The following is a 19,510-nucleotide window of genomic DNA, read 5'->3' on the forward strand; positions in this document are numbered from 1 at the left end:
AACTGTCCACACTGAATCTTACACTGTGGGTGATGGGGTGCTGATTCCCTATGGGAACACTTACACCCCAGCTGTCCACACTGAATCTTACACTGTGGGTGATGGGGCACTGATTTCCTAAGGGAACGCTTACACCCCAACTGTCCACACTGAATCTCACACTGTGGATGATGGGGGTGCTGATTCCCTAAGGGAACACTATTACACCCCCAAATGTCCACTCTGAACCTTACACTGTGGGTGATGATTCCCTAAAGGAACACTATTACACTTCCAACTGTCCACACTGAACCTTACACTGTGAATGATGGGGGTGCCGATTCCCTAAGGGAACACTTACACCCCCAACTGTCCACACTGAGTCTTACACAGTGGATAATGGGGCGCTGATTCCCTTTGGGAACACTTACACCCCAGCTCTCCACACTGAATCTTACACTGTGGGTGATGGGGCGCTGATTCTCTAATGGGTATTACTGAAAATAATGCTCTTTCTATATATATATATATATATATATATATATATATATATATATATATATATATATATTCTGACTGCGGATAGTCTTGGCCTGAGGAGAGGGGCAAATCAGTAGCCCGTGTGCATCTTTCAGGGTACTTGTTCTCATTGTCATTACTAAACTGAGCTGTTGAAATGTTTAGTAATCCCTTGGAAGGTGTTATATGTTGTTTTTATGCTAACATTGGTCACTTCATTATTCTTAATACATGTTGATCTTGTTTAATATATAACCGATTTAACCAGGCGCCCTGCTGGAATGTTTTGTTGCCCAAACTGCACCCTTTACCTATAACAGATTTCTAATAGGGCTATTGACTGCAACAATGCAACGAACAATTCATACTCCTGTTACAAAGACATTGCAAAGTGAATCATAATGTCTCTGCTAGTGTTGTGTTGCTATGCTGTATTCTTAATTAACAAACATTTACTGCTGCAGTTCCATAGAGGTTTAAACCAGATGCAGAGAAGGGGAAAGGAAAACATCATTTTAGTTTGTGGAAGTGGGTCTTTCTGCATCAGGCCAGGCACTGATGGCTTGACTTTTACGTATCTGAGGGCCAAAGCAGAAAGAAGACTTGCTTTTGTAAGGTTTTGTTTGTTTCTGGAGCTTAAATGCTGAGACGACCCATTATGATTTGTAATACCCACTGGCAAATAATTGCTTCGGAACAGGTTTACAATTTCAGCTTCACCTTGTCTTACCCTACTTTCTTCTACATAGCTTACCTTGACTCTGCTTTTTCACTGTGATTTTTCCAGCATGCCATTTCTGATATCCACTGTCTATATATTGCATATATTGTATTTTGTCAGTCAATCTGTATATAGTGTCTTTATATTTCCAGACCATCTCTGACATTCCTTTGGTATGTAATGCCATGTATGTATATATTGTCTTTTGTCATTCACTCTGCATAGATGTCATGTATCTGTTGTGTTTATCCTTGGGCTGAAACTCAAATAGGTCCAGTATGATCAGTGCTAGACGCCAGTTAACAATTTCAAAATAAAATAAGTCCATTATTTATCCAAAGACTAAAAACATTGTTGCAGAACCTTAAAACTGTTGAGTATTGTATCAGGAGCTGGCAAAAGGATACTTTCTGTGTTTACTTAACTTTTGTATGTAAGTCACTGTAAAAACATGTCTCCTGTAATTTGTGTGTATACTGATCATGTCTAAACTAAATGTGTCTGTAATTTTTCTTTGTGGAGCTTTTCTCTCCAGGCCTCTGCTGAAAAAGGGCCTTTTCGGCTCAGTCAGACACCCCTGGTTAACAAATGCAAAATAAAAATAAATAAATAAATAAATCTGTCACAGTTGTTTACATACTCAACCAACATACTGGGTAATCTTAAAGTTTTCTCCTGTTTCATGTAGTTTGTATGCAATTGTAAAGTCATTCAGATAGGTTTGTCTTTAAATGAACTGGTGATACTAAAATGTCCCGTACTACAGACAGTAAAGGTCAAGATGGATGATAGGAAATTCACTCCGGGGATCACGTCAGTCACCCTGCTAGACAGAAAATCATTCTGGGTGTATATTTTTCTGCAGATGTCGGCAAGTAACATTAATTGCCTTAGAAAGCATACAGGCTAGACTCTTGATATCCGTGGCACATTTAGACTCAGCTTTCATAAAACTACAAGCATTCCCTTTCTAGAGGCTGTTTTTTTTTAATTTGTAAAAACATTTAAATTAAGCCAGATTGTATGATTAAGAATTTAAAGTTAGTTAATATCCCTGAAGCTGTAGATGTTGCAATGTTAGTAGCAGTGACCGTGTTCTCTTTCATCATGATATTTCAACTGATACCATACAGTAGTGTATAAAGCACCTGCTTTTTGGAATATAAATATTATTATGGAAACTGTCTTGCCTTCATAATTCTTGACAAACGCTTAGCAGTCTCCTGTATGGTGCATTTTACATGGGCATAAATATATTTTATAGGCTCTCCTGTCATGTCAATTCACAGTAACACTCAATCATGTATAGCTTAGTTACATTTAATCCATCCCATCTGTATAGTCATAGTTATAAATTGTCAAAGGTATACCATTGCATATTTCTGAATTAAAATCAAATACTCACTTTTCACAAAGCATGCAATTGTTTTATTTGCTTTTATAAACTAATATGGTCAAAGTATACAAAAGGAAAAGAAGTGATGCTCATCTTTTATTTCTGTTTACACTGAACTGTTGAGAAGACGGTACGTAGGGGTTCAGTACCAAAATGGAGTACACCCCAAGTTGACACTATGTATCTTACTCACAAATGCAAGCAGCTGGGGGTGGTCTCGACAGCAGGCCTGTGTGCATGTGAAATAATAACGCATTCATTGCTCATGTGAAATGCACATAATTGTTTTGTGCCAGCAGCTTTTGACACTCCAAACCCAAAAGGTTCGCCATCACTGCTATAGGCTGTGTAACCTGCCATTTGCTTATTTAAATTAGGGTCTGCCCATACCACGTTTGGGGAAATGTTTCATTTGGCGATTGTGCATCTCTCAACATTTTACTGAAGGTGGTTGCTTGGGTGACTTTCATTCTGGTGCATGTGTATACACACATGTACTAATGAAGGTGTTACTTGGGGATATAATGCATTGGGTGTATCAGGGTAGTGATTCTGCATACATGGTCAGACTGCTGAAGTGAGCATTAAGCAAAATAGTTTGTGTCATTTTGGTGCTTGTGCATACACATCACAAACAACTGATGGGGTTACTAAGTCCGCAGTGGTGGTGCTGTGGTAGCACTGTCGCTTCACAGTAAGACGCTGTACAGTTAGACTCTCAGCTAGAGCGTCTTCTGCATGGAGACATGCGTGAATGGGTGTACCTTCATTGAAGCTTGTGCATTAGGGCTGGCAACTCAGCACATAAAAATCAACTGCCGATCATTAGCGTACTGGAGTTCCGCTGTGGCGACCCGTAACTGGGAAAAGCCGAAAGACACAACAGTGTGTCACAGAAAAGCTTTTGCATAATTGGAACTTCCATTTGGCCATTTTATTGTCCTGGCAGCTGCCTGTGTTTTATACTGATTCACAGGCTTACTGTAATTTAGTGCCATGACCTGTTCTCTGAGCTGATCTGTTTACAAATATGGTATAAAAAGCTCATGTTTCAGAGATGATTATGATAGTTTTTTTTTTTTTTTTTTAATGTGTCCATATTTCAAGTGTGTACTTAAATTAAGTTCGAACAAATGAAAGATTGCGAGGGCATCTCTTGTGCACAGTCCTCTTCAGGTCACAGCACAGATTTTCTGTTGAATTTAGGTCTGGGCCATTCCAAAAATTTCATTTTCTTTTGGTGAAGCCATGCTTTTGTTGATTTGGATGCCTGCTTGGGGTCACTGTCATGTTGAAAGGTGAAATTCCTGTTCATCTTCAACTTTCTTGCAGATGCCTGAAGGTTTCGTGCCAAAAGTGACTGGGATTTGGAACTGTTCATCCTAATTCCCTCCACCTTGCCTAAAGCTCCAGTTCCAGCAGAAGAAGAACAACCCCAAAAAATGATACTGCCACCACTTCACATCACCAAAATAACACCATTCCCATGGTGAAGTGTTGTTTTTCCAAACGTACCTTTTGGAATTGTGGCCAAAAAGTTCACCCTTGGTCTCAGCATACCATAATACCATAACACATTTTCCCACATGCTTCACACAAAATAATGTGCATACCTCAATGTTTTACTGAAGGGGTTGCTTGGGTGAATGTCTCATGGTGGTTCCTTGGGGAAATACTTCATTGTGCATCAGGGAAGTGCTTGTGCATATATGGTCAGAGTGCTGAAGTGAACACTGACACACAGTAAAGTCCTCATTGTGGTTATATGTTTCATATTTTTGTGAACTATGCTGCAAAAATATTTTTTTCATATTCTGGGCAACATAGTTTGTGTCATTCTGGTGCTTGTGGGGCTGTCTTCTTTACTGTGTTACGATATACAATTCAACAGAGAAAACGGGATCCCAGTACTCCAGTCTTCCAGTATGATTGTAACAATGCTAACTGATGGCTTTTGGAGAAAAGGTTATAAATTACCCAAGGACAATAATTATGGTTATAGACTTGTTTTACTTCAAAAAATGCTTAGTAAGTCACTTTCTTGTTCCATCAGTATCTCAAGTTAATGATAATAAAATTTTAAAAGTGGCCCTGGTTATGTAGAAATGTTGGAATGATGGATAACAGGAACAGGGCTGATCAATATATCCAAACATTCTGAAAGTAAATCCTGATTTAGTCTCTCTCTCTATTGAATAATGTCTGGGTGGTATGAGAGGCTTAGTATTTTATTGCTGATTGTTGGCTTTGCTCAGCCAGATATTTTGTACAATATTTCTGCCTTTTTTACTTCTGTGTCTTCATTTAACCAGAGGAATGATTAGATGAGATAACATGAATTACTACTGTTTGGACTAATTCTTGCGTGGATGGACCAGATAACTTAGACATTTCTGCTTGTAATTCCTCTTTCTGATTACTGAGGTAAAGGTTATCACTTGCTGACTACTACCAGCATGCCCCTGCCATATATTTTGGCCATTTCTCCTGGCTTTGTCAGTCGTGTGTGGAAATTAGGTGGGAGGTTTGGCTCAGTAATATGTAAGTGTTATACTGTTTTCATTGAATAACTCGGGTCTTCTCCTAACAGATGATAATGAGTCTGTGTTACAGAACAGCTGCACAAGGTAATATAATGAATGCCAACTCAACAGGTTATGTGCAGCAATTATCACCTGTGTCTGAGCATGCATACCTTTGCAGTAATGAAAGGACGGTCATTATCACATTAGCAATAAGTGCAGTTACAATATAGCACTGAGTCATTCTCACTTTTCTGGGAAAAGTCTCAGCAGCTGTCACTGTTGTTCACATAAGTAGAAGTCATTATCACATTGATGAATGCACAAGCCAGATTTGGGTTTTGTCTACATAGTCATTTCAAGCCATCCCCCCACCAGTTTCTGTCATTTTTACAATTTGTTTGACACACAGTAAAGTCCTCATTGTGGTTATATGTTTCATATTTTTGTGAACTACTGCAAGAAAATATTGCATTACTTCTTAATATTACATCTTTTGTTAGGACTCAGGTTATGGAAATTATGTTTTTTTCATATTCTGGTAAATATCTTTGCAGAGGAGCATCTGAATGTGGTAAGTAATACCTCATTTTGAAGACAGTAATGATAGTTCCAACATGGTAAAAGAACTGTGCCTGTATGTTGTACACATGTACAGATATCACAGTTTGTTTTGGACTTAGGTTATGGAAGTTATGATTTTTTCATATTTTGGTAAATAACTTTGCAAGGGAGGATCTGAATGTGCTAAGTAATAACTCATTTTGAAGACAGTATTGCTGGTTCCAACATGGTAAAAGAATTGTGCCTGTATGTTGTACACATGCAGATATCAAAGTTTGTTTTGCAGTTAGGTTATGGAAATTATTATTTTTTTCATATTTTGGTAAATAGCTTTGCAAGGGAGCATGTCAGTATGCCAAGTAATACCTCATTTTGAAAACAATGTTACTCCTTACAACATGGTAAAAGAACTGTGTCTGTGCACTGTACACATGTACAGATATCACAGTTTGTTTAGTCTTGTATGATTATGAAAAATTATACATTTTCAATACTTATTATTATGCCCACATCTTTGCAAGAGAGCATGGGGGTGACACACATGATGCATCATTTCGAAGCTGACATTGAGGCACACAACTTCTACACTGATATGTAGGCTCTGTCTGTTACAGATGATGAGATATGCTTTGTTTATTTGTCAATTATGAGAAATATATTCATATTTCTGTGAATATCTTCATAAAGAAGCATCACACAGTAATGGTTAAGGTGTCATTTTAAAGCTGACATTCATACTAACAAATTACATACAAATTGTATGGGTCTACATGGTACATTTACCAAGATATTGTGCTTTGCTTTTCCAGAAAGGTAAAAAAATATGCACAATATCAACATTCCTTGCCAAATATTTAATAATGACTTTGATATGCACTATCAACATTTACACTGTTGGAAAGGTCAGTGTCTGCTGAACAACTTTCACGTTTACATTTTTAGTCTAGCTCTTAGAGTTATGAATATTTGATGATCATCGTGTTACACTGCTGCAGTCATTACACTTGGTTATCCTACCGTCAGGTGGTCCCGCAGTTGGCCTGAGTTCCAAAGTCTTGGTCCGGCGTCGGTTGCTGTCACTTCTTCCCTGACTTCAGTGCGCCAGGGGTATATAAGATGCACCCAACGCTGTTTTTTTCAGTCTTTCTTTCTTCTACAGCATCTGGCATTTGTAAAAAGGTTGCTAATTTCTCTAGGGTACACAGTAAACGAAAAGAAGTCAAAACTAGTGCCCTCGCAACAGATTATATTCCTGGGTGCCAGCTTAAATACAACGGCCCAGATGACTTACCTCAAGCCAGACAAACAAGTTCAACTAAGTCAATATTTTCAATTACTGGCAAGAAAGTCAATTCTGCAGGCCCTGGGATTCATGGCATCCTGCATACTACTAATACCATATGCCAGACTGCATATGAGGAAATTACAATGGTACCTGAAAAGTGTTTGTTTGGACTCAACACTCTCACAGTTTAGAAACAGTAATACCAATGATTCCCTGCCTACAACAGGAGTTTCGATGGTGGGCACAGGCATGTCACCTAAACAAGGGTCAGCCTTTTACCCAACCCACAGCCAGGCAAACTCTAACAACAGATGCTTCAGATTACGCCTGGGGAGCACACATGGCAGGAAAATGCATTCAGGGCAAGTGGACCACAGACCAGATGCATCTTCACATCAATCAAAAAGAGATGTTGGCTGTTCAAAATGCCCTAACTGCTTTCAAGGACCTTCTACATCCAGGACAATTATTACTAAAGACAGACAACACCACAGGAATGTGGTACATAAACAAGCAAGGGGGCACTCATTCTTATCCCCTATGCAGGCAAGCCATGACCTTGTGGAACACAGCTCTAACGTATTAAGTTCATCTGCAAGCACAATTCCTGCCCAGAAAGAAAATTACTCTGGCAGACGACCTAAGCAGAAATATCATGGACCCTCACGAATGGAAATTGAATCCACAAATCTTCAAGCATGGTAACGCAAAAATGGGGATGCCCAGACATAGATCTTTTTGCCTCCCCACTGAATTGCCACCTACAAAAATTCTGCACAAGGAATTATCACAAACAAGCATGGAAAGTGGATGCTCTTCTGTTCAGCTGGAAGAACCTAAAAGTTTATGCCTTCCTGCCACTGCTTCTCCTTTCAAAGGTACTTCTAAAAGCCAGACAAGAAAAACCACAGATGATCCTGATTGCTCCAGACTGGCCATGCCAGCACTGGTACCCTATCTTAAGGAACTTGGCTCAAGGCCCACCATAGATTTTGCCTCAAATTCCACACCTTCTGACTCAACAAAACAATCAGATCCTGCACGGTCAGCTCAAAACCCTAAACCTGGCTGCATGGCAGATACATTAGTCAAACAGGCAACACCTCTCTCTAAAGCTGTTATGGATGTCATTTTGGAGGCTAGGAGGCCTAGCACCAGGAAAGCTTACTCAGAAAAATGGAAGATATTCTGCGCCTGGAACCAGGCTCAAAATCTTGACCCTCTTGTTCCAAACATTCCTCAGATTTTACAATACTTAACTGAGATGCTGGACAGAGGCTTATCCTTCTCATCAATTAAGATCCACGCCTCTGCCATTTCAGCACATTACAACACGGATCCTCCTTTATTCTCTCATCCCTTGCTAAAGCAGTACCTCAGAGGGGCTAAAAACATAAGGCCGCCCCGGAGAGCACCAACACCAACTTGGGACCTCAACTTCATTTTGGAAAAACTGACCTTACCACCTTTTGAGCCAGCCAATACAGCCGATCTAAAATTTTTATCATGGAAAACAGCTGTGCTCCTGGCAGTAACTTCAGCACAAAGAGTCTCAGAGCTACAGGCATTAATGGCAGTGGAACCTTTTATAATTTTTCATCAGGACAGGGTATCTTTAAGGACAAACCCTACCTTTATGCCAAAGGTGGTATCTAGTTTGGCTCTTAACCAAACCATCCATTTGCCAACTTTTTGTCCAAATCCCCAGAATAAAGGGGAGAAACTTCTGCATTCTTTGGACATGCACAGGTACGCTTCTACTTGGACAAAACAAAGGCTTTCAGGAAAACTGAGCAACTCTTGGTAGCTTATGCTGCAGGATCACAGGGCAAGGCTATCTCAAAGCAGACTATATCCAAATGGATAGGACACTGTATTCGGTACTGCTACACACACTATGGAAAATCAGTCCCAAATAACATTAGGCCACATTCCACCAGGGCAACAGCCACTTCAACAGCTTTTCTCAGAGGAGTACCTACCAAGGAAATTTTGGAGGCTGCAACTTGAGTTCAGTGCACACCTTTACCAAGCATTACCACCTGCCTCTTACTCTAAATCCAGAGCAGGCTTTGCCACTGCAGTTCTGCAGGGCCTCATAGCCAAGCCTAACTCTTTATAGACCAGCCACCCAACCTCAGCTTTGGGATTCTACCCAAGTGTAATGACTGTAGCAGTGTAACACGATGAACATAGTACAGTTTTGTACCTACCATAAATGTAGATGTTAGAGTGTTCACACTGCTGTAGTCCAGGTTACCCTCCCTCCATCCCCTCTGAACTAGCTGGACTTATCTATACCTTTCTATCCTATCCAACCTTTGGGGTGTATTTGCTGGTAACTGAAGCTATTGTTTTTATTTTATATGTATATTTTTGATTAGCAATATGTATTGCCTTCCTACTTGGGGGCACCTGACATCTGGGGCAAGAAAAACTGAAGAGAATGGCGTCTGGTGCATCTTATATACCCCTGGCACTGACGTCGGGAAAGAAGTGACAGCAACCGACGCCGGACCAAGACTTTGGAACTCAGGCCGACTGCGGGACCGCCTGACGGCAGGATAACCAAGTGTAGTGACTGCAGCAGTGTGAACACTCAAACATCTACATTTATGGTAGGTACAAAACTGTACTTTTTTTGTATGGTATTACAAATGGATTTTCTGAAAATGAGCTCAGGCTGCACTGTTGTTCCTATAGTGGAGTTAAGCAGGCAGCGTTTTCTGAGCTGCTCCAGAGTGAATGAGTTAAGACATTTGCCCTTGCATGCCATCTCCTCCGCAGTTTTGAGTCCTGTTTTTCAAAAAGCTAAGGTCCTTATATTCCTGCTTAGATGCTTGCATTGTCAGTTGAGAGGCTTCTGGCAGTTGACAGTGCTCAACTTGAGATTTAAATCAGAGTCTCCTTTTGTTTGTTGTGGTTCTTTGAAATCAATTGTTAAGAAGAGTTGGACATGCAGTGTAGATGCCCCCTTTTCGGAGGTCCATTTAAGTTGCAGGTTATTTAGAGAGACTGCTGTGGTTAAGGTGAATTTGCTACAGTCTTGGAATGGGCACTGCTGTTTCCTTTAGAATTTTATAATTTTGGTGGAAGATTGAGAATTTGATTTTTTTTTTCTTGCACTAATTATGTGATGCTGATGGTGCAATCTTGCTTCTCTGGTATGGTATTGTTAGGTTTAGACATTTTCAGTCCTTTAAAAAATAAATTGCTTGAGTTACTCTTTTGCTGAAAATAGGCTACAGTCCAGGTGAAAAGTGTGGTCAGCATCGGCCTCGACCCTATTTTTCAACAGAATATAACTAATACTTTAAAAAAAGTCAAAGTTTGCAGCATCTGGGATGTGAAGCCCCCTTGTTGATACTGAATAGTTTTCAGCTTTTGTCAGTTTATGTAACATTTAACCTGGGCATTTTGCCTTCGTGGTAATCTGTCTAAATGTCTACCTTATGCTGTGCTGGTATTTTTGCAGTATTTACAAGCTGCTGTTTGCTCTTCTGTTTTATTTCAGGTTGAGATTAGCCGCCGAGTCACTTTAGAAGAGCTACCTCCTGTTCTTGTTCTGCACCTCAAGAGGTTTGTCTTTGAGAAAACTGGTGGATGCCAGAAGCTAACCAAGACGATTGAATATCCTATTGACTTAGAAATCAGTAAAGGTATTTATTATTACTCAGTAACTGTTCTATGGTCATTTTGTTTTCTTTGCTCCCTTTATTTGTTGCAATTTTTTTAAACAAGAAACATCTTTCTTAACTTATGTATGACATAGACAATCTTGTATTTATATAAATGAAAGTAAAGCATAACACAGTATCAGTTGCAAACGCTGTACATTACAAACCGTGCCGATACAACTGTAGTTGCAAACATTATATACATCACTGTTAATGTATCCAGTCGTTAGCAGACCATTACATTTGCATGTACTGATCCCACATTTCCATTGTTTTCCTGTGTAATTTGTTCCCACCATTTGATAAAGATCCCAGTTTGTTGTTTTATCTCTGTTACTATATTCACTACTTCTAGTAAAGTTGGTTTTGACCTGGATTTCCATTTTCTAGGAATTGCCTTTTGGAAGTCATAATCATACTCAGCAAGGCCTTATTGTGTCTTGTTAGTTCAGGTTTTACCTCATAGCTCAAAAAAATCACCTGCCTAGTTACTCCAATTTGCTCACCCAGTATCTCCAACAGAGCATTCTGCAGGGAATCTTTAAAGTCTGCCAACTCATTACACTCCCAGAAAATATGTTCCCAGTTACCTCTTTCTTCCCCATCTCACACTTCCAGCATTTGTTGTCTACCTGAGCAAAAACTGTTTAGAGTCTGCTTGGGGTATACAAATACATATTGTAAACACTTCCAGGCAAAGATCCTAAATCTTCTAGGTTTTATTGTATATTTGGGAGCCATACATATATCCCCCATTGTTTCTTTGTGAATTGCTTGTCCATTCTCTCTCTTCCCAGTCCTTCCTAACCTCCTCTGATTGAGTCTTGTAGTTAAAAACGAAGAAAACACAAACCAAACTACAAAAAAAATCAGTGGTAAACCATTAGACCAAAAAATCCAGAAGTGTTGTTGGAAAAATTATTTATTGTGAGCGCTTTCATGCACTAACTTCCGTGCATTTCTCAGACAAATAACTCGAACAACACTGAAACCATTTGTACAATCCATTCTTATTGTTATTATTGTTTTTCTGAGTCTTGTAGTTATCATGCAATATTTTATATGCTCTACAAATTACTCCTTTCTTAATGGCAACTTCTCCTTTAGATTCGACTAAAACTCTACCAGTGCTGGTCTTTCATTTTGGACCCCCCCCCTGCCATTTCTTTCTCTTTGCCTCTACTCTGATAACAATCCTTGGTAGGGAAGGCACTCTAACCTGCAGTCCAAATACATTCCTGTTTCTCCCAATTTTCTTACCTTTCCCCATCTAGTTATTAGCTCCCAATACCTTGGTTCCTTTTCCAGTTTTTCCCAATATATTTTAGCCACCTCCTGCCTATGGTCTGTATCCCTAATTGCAGTCATCCCTATCAGCAGAATCTTTCTCAATTCCCATGTTGGCTTAGTTCTTAGAATACCTTCTGGTACTATGTGAATATAATAATATGTACGATAATTGTTGTTTTCCTTAAAGGTCTGCATCCAAAGTCCCTGTTACTTAAGCTTCCCTCCTGTTTCTTCATCATCTGTTTCCACTTTGAATTATAATTTTTCTGGTTGTGCTGTGTGTAGGAACCTTAACTGTGTAGCTCTGAAATACCCAACTCTGCTAATCCCAATCCTCCTTGTTGTATTGGAAAAATACGCTTATCCCACTTGACTCTTGCCATCTTCCCCTTCAAGATAAAGTCCCTTCAGCTCTTTATTAACTGCTTTCCACAACTTCTCTGCCTGACCTGTGTATAAGACTAAAGACATTAAAAACATTTTAACTGCTTGTCTCTTACCATCAATATTCATATAACAGGGCTTCACTTTTCTTAGTTTTTGTATTATCTTTTGTTTAGTTGCTTTTCACGTATCCTTAGCTGCCACACCAGTTTCATTTTTAATCCGTAATCCTAAATACTTCATTTTGTCATGTCCCCATAAGTATGGATATTGCTGAACCAATTCATATGTAGGTACATAATTTACAGCTATTGCTTTTGTTTTAGCTTCATTAATTTGAAACTTTATCAGTATGTTCCACAGCACTGTAATGTCCCTCTCTGGCTTTGTTGGGTATAAAATGTAATCTGAAAATAGAGCCAGCTTTTTACTACCATACTGCTTGTATCCATGAATTTGAGTCCCTTATTTTCTTTGACAGGTGGTTCTAAATATATTGCAGATAACAGTGGAGAAAGAAGGCACCCCTGTCTGTTTTCTCTGCTCAAGCAGAGATTATCAGAGAGGACCCCACCCACTTTAATTTTCGCATCCGATCCTTCATATATCCTCCTAATCAACCTTATAATTTTATCAGGGAATGCAGATGCTTCCATTGCGTATAAAGTCCCACTGTTTTGTGGTTGTTAACCATTTGCTTACAAGTTTTGTGCTAAAACAAAGCGACGTTAGAGGAATCGTACTTAAGTTGGCCGTTGAAGCAAGAAATGCTGGTAGCATTAAGTGCATTATTGTACAGGCAGTTGGCCTTATCAAACCTCTCGTAAAGCCGCCGTTCGACCTGTAGTTGGTGTCGAACAAGCATCTTCTACTCTTTTTCTTCCTCAGAGGATCTGTCTTCACCCACAGCATAGGGAATGCCGATGATCCTGATAGTTGCATACCAGGAGAAAGACAAGACTATACTGTCTGTTAAACATCTTTTTCTTTTCTCAGCTTATAGATATAGTAGAAATAATTCCAAAAAGTTCTAGCCAGTTTACTCAGGGAAGACATCAGGAAAAGTGTGGAAAAAAAATAAAAACACTACAAGAGGAAATGCAGGCATTGTGACTTATCCAAGTCCATCCTTTTCCAATACTGTTTTCTCTTGTTTTGTAAATACATTTTATTGTAATTTTTAAAATGAGCAAAATAATCAAATGTTAACTAGGACATAATATAGCAGTAATAACTACAACATTGTAGACACGTAATCTAAAAAAAGTCTGTACCTACACTATGTAATATCTACTAAACTATATATGAATATGTACGTTTGACATGACAGTTTTGAAGAATGTTAATGCAGTGAGGAAATTAACTTATTAGCCTGGACTAATGTCAGTGGTTAGTAAGATATAGATGAATTGTGTGTAGCATGGATGTTGTGATAGGCTTTCTTTCCCCAGAATATCATGTTCTTTTGTGTTTTGACACTTGATTTTCAGTGTGACAGGCTTGAGGAATTGTTTCATTGAGTGTTTGATTTTGTTTTGACACTTGATTTGAATTATGAAAGGCTGGCAGAATCATGTTTCCATCAGTCAGTGTCAGGTGCTTGGGCTAGTGAGGTTAAGACTGTGGGTATAAGCGTGTGCTTGCTAGCTTTGAAACAGGAAGAAAAAGGTGTTGTTTACAAAGCAGACTGCTTACGAGATCAGCAAGCTGTACTCTGTCCACAGGAGTGACCCTGGACCGGGGGTGTCTAGCAAGGACATTTGACTAGGTAACTGGTCTCTTGTGATGCATGCAGTATCATAACTGAAGGGTAATATAAGATATATAATATGAGTTATAATAATGTGAGGCATGTATTATGCTTGTGGCATACCACCTCCACACCTGTACATTTAGTAAGTACTGCGGCGTAATTTGCACTCATTGTAGTATTTGTAGTACAGGAGTCCTACTGTCATGTCCATTTTCTTGCCTTTGTTTCCTACGTGTGTGTGTGTCTCAAACTGTTCTAGAATTTTTCTTAGTAGACAAGTCCACTATGCAAGTCCTGTTTAAGATTGATGGATGTTTTTCATGTTTCACTATTGCAGTCATCACACTTGGGTTATCTGCCTGCAGGTAGCCCTCAGTCGGCCTGAATACCAGAGTCTTAGTATTTCTGCGTCGGATGCTGTCGCTTCTTCCATTATAGCAGCCATCACCATTACATTAGTCTTTCTTGCCGAGGAGGAGCCCGAAGCAAAAGCATTTCGCAAGTGCCGGTCAGCCGCTACCTGAAATTTTCGTTTTCAAGTTGATAATCCTGAAGTTTTCTAAAGCGAAGTACCCCGTTGGGGATCCTTTTTTCTTGCTCTAACCGATGTCAGAAAAAGTTAACAGTTGTCTTGCCTGTGGAAACCAAATACGTCCCATAGATTTTCATTCTTACTGTGTCACCTGTTTAGGCCCCGACCATGATGTCCCTCATTGTCTGTTTTGTAACTTGTTTAATGCCTGAACCATTCATCATCGGGCTATCTTTGTCGCTAATTTCTTTCGCTCTTGTTTTCTGTATTCTGAAATGGCTTCAATAAGCCATCCGACTATCTGTCTTCCGAAAAAAAAATGTAAAGATAAAGACAGACCGCATAGGTCCAAAACTGCCGACGACGCTTCCATTAAGCTAGTCGCCAGTCTACCGGTACTCAGTGAGGCACCTTTGCAGCCCCTAATACCCGCTTCTGTGGATTCGCAGGCCTCTGCTGAGACCCATTTGGAGTCTGGTATGCCAAGAGATGCTTCTTCGACTATGGAAACGGTGGATGTCTCTACCTTGGTTGGGTCCGGAGCCGCTGTGCAGGCACTGGCTTCTGAGGGTGTGTTCCATCCTACCGATGTTCGAATCAAATTGACTTCTTTTTTAGCCAAAACTACTGAGTTTCTTAGGCCCAGAGTATGCACTACGCCTAGAAAACAGATGACTAACGCGCATGCTCAAGCTCCCATGCCACCAAAACAAATGCTTAGAATGGCTGAAGACCTTGTTACGCTAATTAGGGGAAACCAGCCTTCCCCTGCTAAGAGACAAAGAATTGTTACATTCTGATTCTACAGACCAGGAGTCCGATGACTCTGACCCTTCTGATTATCAGGACATGCCCTTATCAGCCTATGAGGATTCAGATGCAGATGAATCCATTCCTTCTGCCTCCCCCCTCCAGAAGATTTTTCTTTTGGAGAAACTTTGCATACTTTGAGAGCATTTCCACTGGGAATGCCAAGACTACCCTCAGTCCAAAAAGAGACTCAGAGAATTTTTAGAGTTGTCTTAGCACAGGCCTCTAGCTATACCCCCTGTCCTGGATGTTGTAGATGTTTTTATGGAATCCAGCCTTACTTCAGATACTTTACACACCGCCCCTAGGAAACCTGACAGGCACTAAAAGAGTACCTGATTCCCACATGTTTCTTTTCAAGAATCCTACTGCTGATTCAGAGGTCATTTCCGAGGGACCTAAAGGTATTAAGGCTACTACAGCTAAAAATCCTACCCCTTCGGACAGGGATTCCAGAGCTTTAGACAGATGGGGTAAGAAGGTATATACCTCTGCAACCCTTGCTATCGGGGCATAGAATTGCCAGTTTCACATGCTGAAGTACCAGCAACATATTATGGAACTAATTAAACAAAAAAATGTTATTTCCAGATTGTGCAGAAAATAAAGATTAACAAGAGCTAATGCATTCTGCAAACCAAGTTAATAAGCATAATTTGCAGTGTGGCTTTGATGCCCTAGAAGCATCTTGCAGGGCTGCAGTCACTGGGTCTGTACTGAGAAGGCATGCTTAGCTGAAGGAGCAAACCTTGCCAGATCATGTCAAATACAAATTACTAGATGCTCCTTTAAATAAGTACTGTTTGGCACCAAAGCAAAAGAAGTTCTTAAAAAGATGGAGGAAAAAGCTAAATCTATGCAAACTGTTAAAGAATTCTTACAAGTGCAACCACCTAGATTCAGTAGGCATAGACCTTCAAAACACTGGTCTTTTCCAAGCTTTCCCAGACTAGACCCAGGGGAAATGGGCCACCCAGGCTACACTCTCAGGGTATGCAGAGATCTAAGCAATGGAGTACCTCCACCCCCAAAACAGGGAGGAATATATGCACTATCAGTTCTCTGCACTTCCCTTTGGCTTATCTACTGCACCCAGAGTATTCACAAAATGCCTGGCTCCAGTCATTGCATACTGCAGACGGAGAAATATCCAAATTTACCCATACTTGGATGACTGCTTAATTCAGGCGGACAGGAATTGCTGCTTCAGCACCTGGCATTTGTAAAAAAAAACCTTCTCACTTCATTGGAGTACACCATCAACGGAAAGAAATCTCAACTGGTACCCTGTCAAAAGATTGTATTCCTGGGAGCAAGCTTGGACACAACTTCCCAGATGGCATTTCTCACTTCAGAAAAACAGATCTATCTGATAGACTACTTCAAACAAATGGCCACCAGAACCCAGCTATCTGCAAAAAAAATACTGCAAGCCCTAGGGTTCATGGCCTCATGTATTCTGCTAATTCCATATGCAAGACTGCATATGAGGAAACTTCAGTGGTACTTAAAAAAAAAAAAAAAAGTCTTTGGTGCCAACATTCTCAGGACCTGGAAACAGTCATTCCTATCATACCTTGTCTGAGGGCAGAGTTCCTTTGGTGGGCAGAAGCATGCAACCACAACAAGGGACTGCATTTCACTCAACCCCACGCTGCCCAAACCCTGACAATAGATGCATCAGACTATGCATGGGCGGCTCACATGGCAGGCAAATGCATTCAGGGCCACTGGAGCCCAAGGCAGATTCTCCTGCACATCAATCAAAAACAGATACTAGCAGTACAGAATGCTCTGATGGCTTTCAGATACCTAATCCTTCCAGGACAACTGCTGATAAAAACAGACAACACCACAGTTATGTGGTACATAAACAAGTAGGGGGGAACCCAGTCTTACCCACTCTGCAAGTTAGCCATGGCCCTGTGGAACACAGCCTTGAGCAACCAAGTGAATCTGCAAGCTCAATTCCTGCCAGGCAAACAAAATTCACTGGCAGATGACTTAAGCAGAAATCTCCTAGATCCACACGAGTGGAAATTGGAGCCCAGCACCTTCAACCTTCTGATCCAGAGGTGGATCTCTTTGCCTCCCACGAGAACCAGCAGTTAAGCAAATACTGCACCAGGAACCCGCACAGCAGGGCCTGTTAGGTGGATGCCCTACCCTTTCAATGGGAAAACCTCTCAATCTATGCCTTTCCCCCTCTGCCTCCTCTCTCAAGAGTACTACTCAAGATAAAACAAGACAGGCCAATGGTAATTCTGATTGCCCCAGACTGGCCATGCCATCACTGGTACCCACTCCTGTGCAGCCTGACAACGGTGCCACCCTGGCACCTACACCTGACTCCTACCCTGCTGTCTCAGCAGGATGGACAGATTTTGCATCCACAATTGCAAACCCTAAACTGTGCAGCCTGGCTTATCCCTTGAGTACCCCACCAGCAACCCCCAGCAAACAGGTGCTGGATGTCATTCTTGAAGCCAGAAGGTCTAGTACTAGGAATTCCTGTGCTGAAAAGTGGAAAAGATATTGTTCTTAGATTCACTCTAAAGGAAAGGACGTAGCAATGCCCTCCTTGCCAAAGGACACAGCAGTGCCCTCCTTACCTCTAATCCTGGATTACCTAGCAGAGCTTCTCCACAGAGGCCTATCCTTCTCCATCATTAAGATCCATGCCTCTGCCATCTCGGCTCATTGTAATACTGAGCCACCTCTATTTTCTCACCCTCTTATCAAACAGTTCCTGAGAGGGGCTAACAACTTAGGCCCCCAAGGAGAGCATCCACCCCTGCCTGGGACCTTAACTTTGTACTGGAAAAGCTCACACTTCCCCCTTTTGAACCTGCTGCTTCAGCAGAGTTAAAATTCCTCTCTCGGAAAACAGCCTTGCTTTTAGCCATAACTTCAGCTAGAAGAGTGTCTGAGTTACAGGCACTAATGGCTGTGGAACCCTTCTTTTCCATGCTGACAGGGTTTCCCTCAGGACTAACCCGTCCTTTATGCCTAAGGTGGTGTCCAGTGTGGCTCTAAACCAATCCATCCATTTACCAACCTTCTTCCCTAACCCTCAGAATAAAGGGGAAAGGATCCTGCACTTTTTGGACGTGCACAGACGGCTCAGGTTCTACCTTGATAGGACTAAGCCTTTCAGAAAATCTGACCAGCTGCTAGTCAGCTTTGCTACAGGGACAGATGTTAAGGCCATTTCAAAACAAACCATTTCCAAATGGATCGCACACTGCATCCATTTCTGCTACAAGCACCATGGAAAACCCAACCCCTCAGGGGGTCGGAACATATTCAACTAGGGCTACTTCTATCTCTACAGCTTTTCTCAGGGGAGTCCCTACCAGGGGCATTCTGGAAGTTGCAACCTGGAGTTGTGTACACATTCACCAAGCATTACCACTTGCCTATCTTTTCCAAATCCAGGGCTGGATTTGCTACAGCAGTCTTGGCAAGGCCTACTAGCCAGCCCTAACACTTCTTGACTGCTTCCACCCTTCCTCAGCTTTGGGAATCAACCCAAGTGTGATGACTGCAACAGTGAAACACGAAGAACATAGTACAGTTGTGTACACTTAACATAAATGTAGATGTTCGAGTGTATTCACTATTGCAGTCCTGATTTCCCTCCCTCCAGCCCCCTGGCTTTCTCTATCTACCTCTCCTCTCTGTAGCTATTCCTAATGGCATTGGTATTTACTTTTTACTGGTGGTGGTCCCCACCATATACTAGCTCCCTATTTGGGGGCGTCTGACATTTGGGGCAAGAAAAACTGATGTAATGGCGTAGGCTGCCTGTTTTATACCCCTGACGACCTGAAGTCATGGAAGAAGTGACAGCATCCAACGCAGAAGTACTAAGAGACTGGTATTCAGGCCGACTGAGGGCTACCTGCAGGCAGATAACCCAAGTGTGATGACTGCAACAATGAATACACTCGAACATCTACATTTATGGTAAGAGTACACAACTGTACTTTTCATAATTGTACGTTAATGTTTTTGACAGATAGTTGAATATGACTGCTGCTGTTGGACTTGAGATGCGTGCCAGGTTAAATGTGGT

General features: G+C 40.9%; 1 protein-coding gene across 2 annotated transcripts in view; it reads left to right on the forward strand.

Annotated features, from left to right (window-relative positions):
• USP10 (ubiquitin specific peptidase 10) overlaps nucleotides 1-19,510 on the forward strand; it is an 864,697-nt gene that overhangs the window by 759,957 nt on the left and 85,230 nt on the right. For both annotated transcript variants that reach the window (XM_044082060.1, XM_044082061.1), the window contains one exon: nucleotides 10,501-10,645. In XM_044082060.1, coding sequence (XP_043937995.1) covers nucleotides 10,501-10,645 — 145 coding nt within the window. The remainder of the gene's footprint in view (nucleotides 1-10,500; nucleotides 10,646-19,510) is intronic.

This window comes from Protopterus annectens, chromosome 8.part1, assembly GCF_019279795.1.
Source record: "Protopterus annectens isolate FY-2018-M chromosome 8.part1, PAN1.0, whole genome shotgun sequence".
Taxonomy (NCBI): Eukaryota; Metazoa; Chordata; order Ceratodontiformes; family Protopteridae; genus Protopterus; species Protopterus annectens.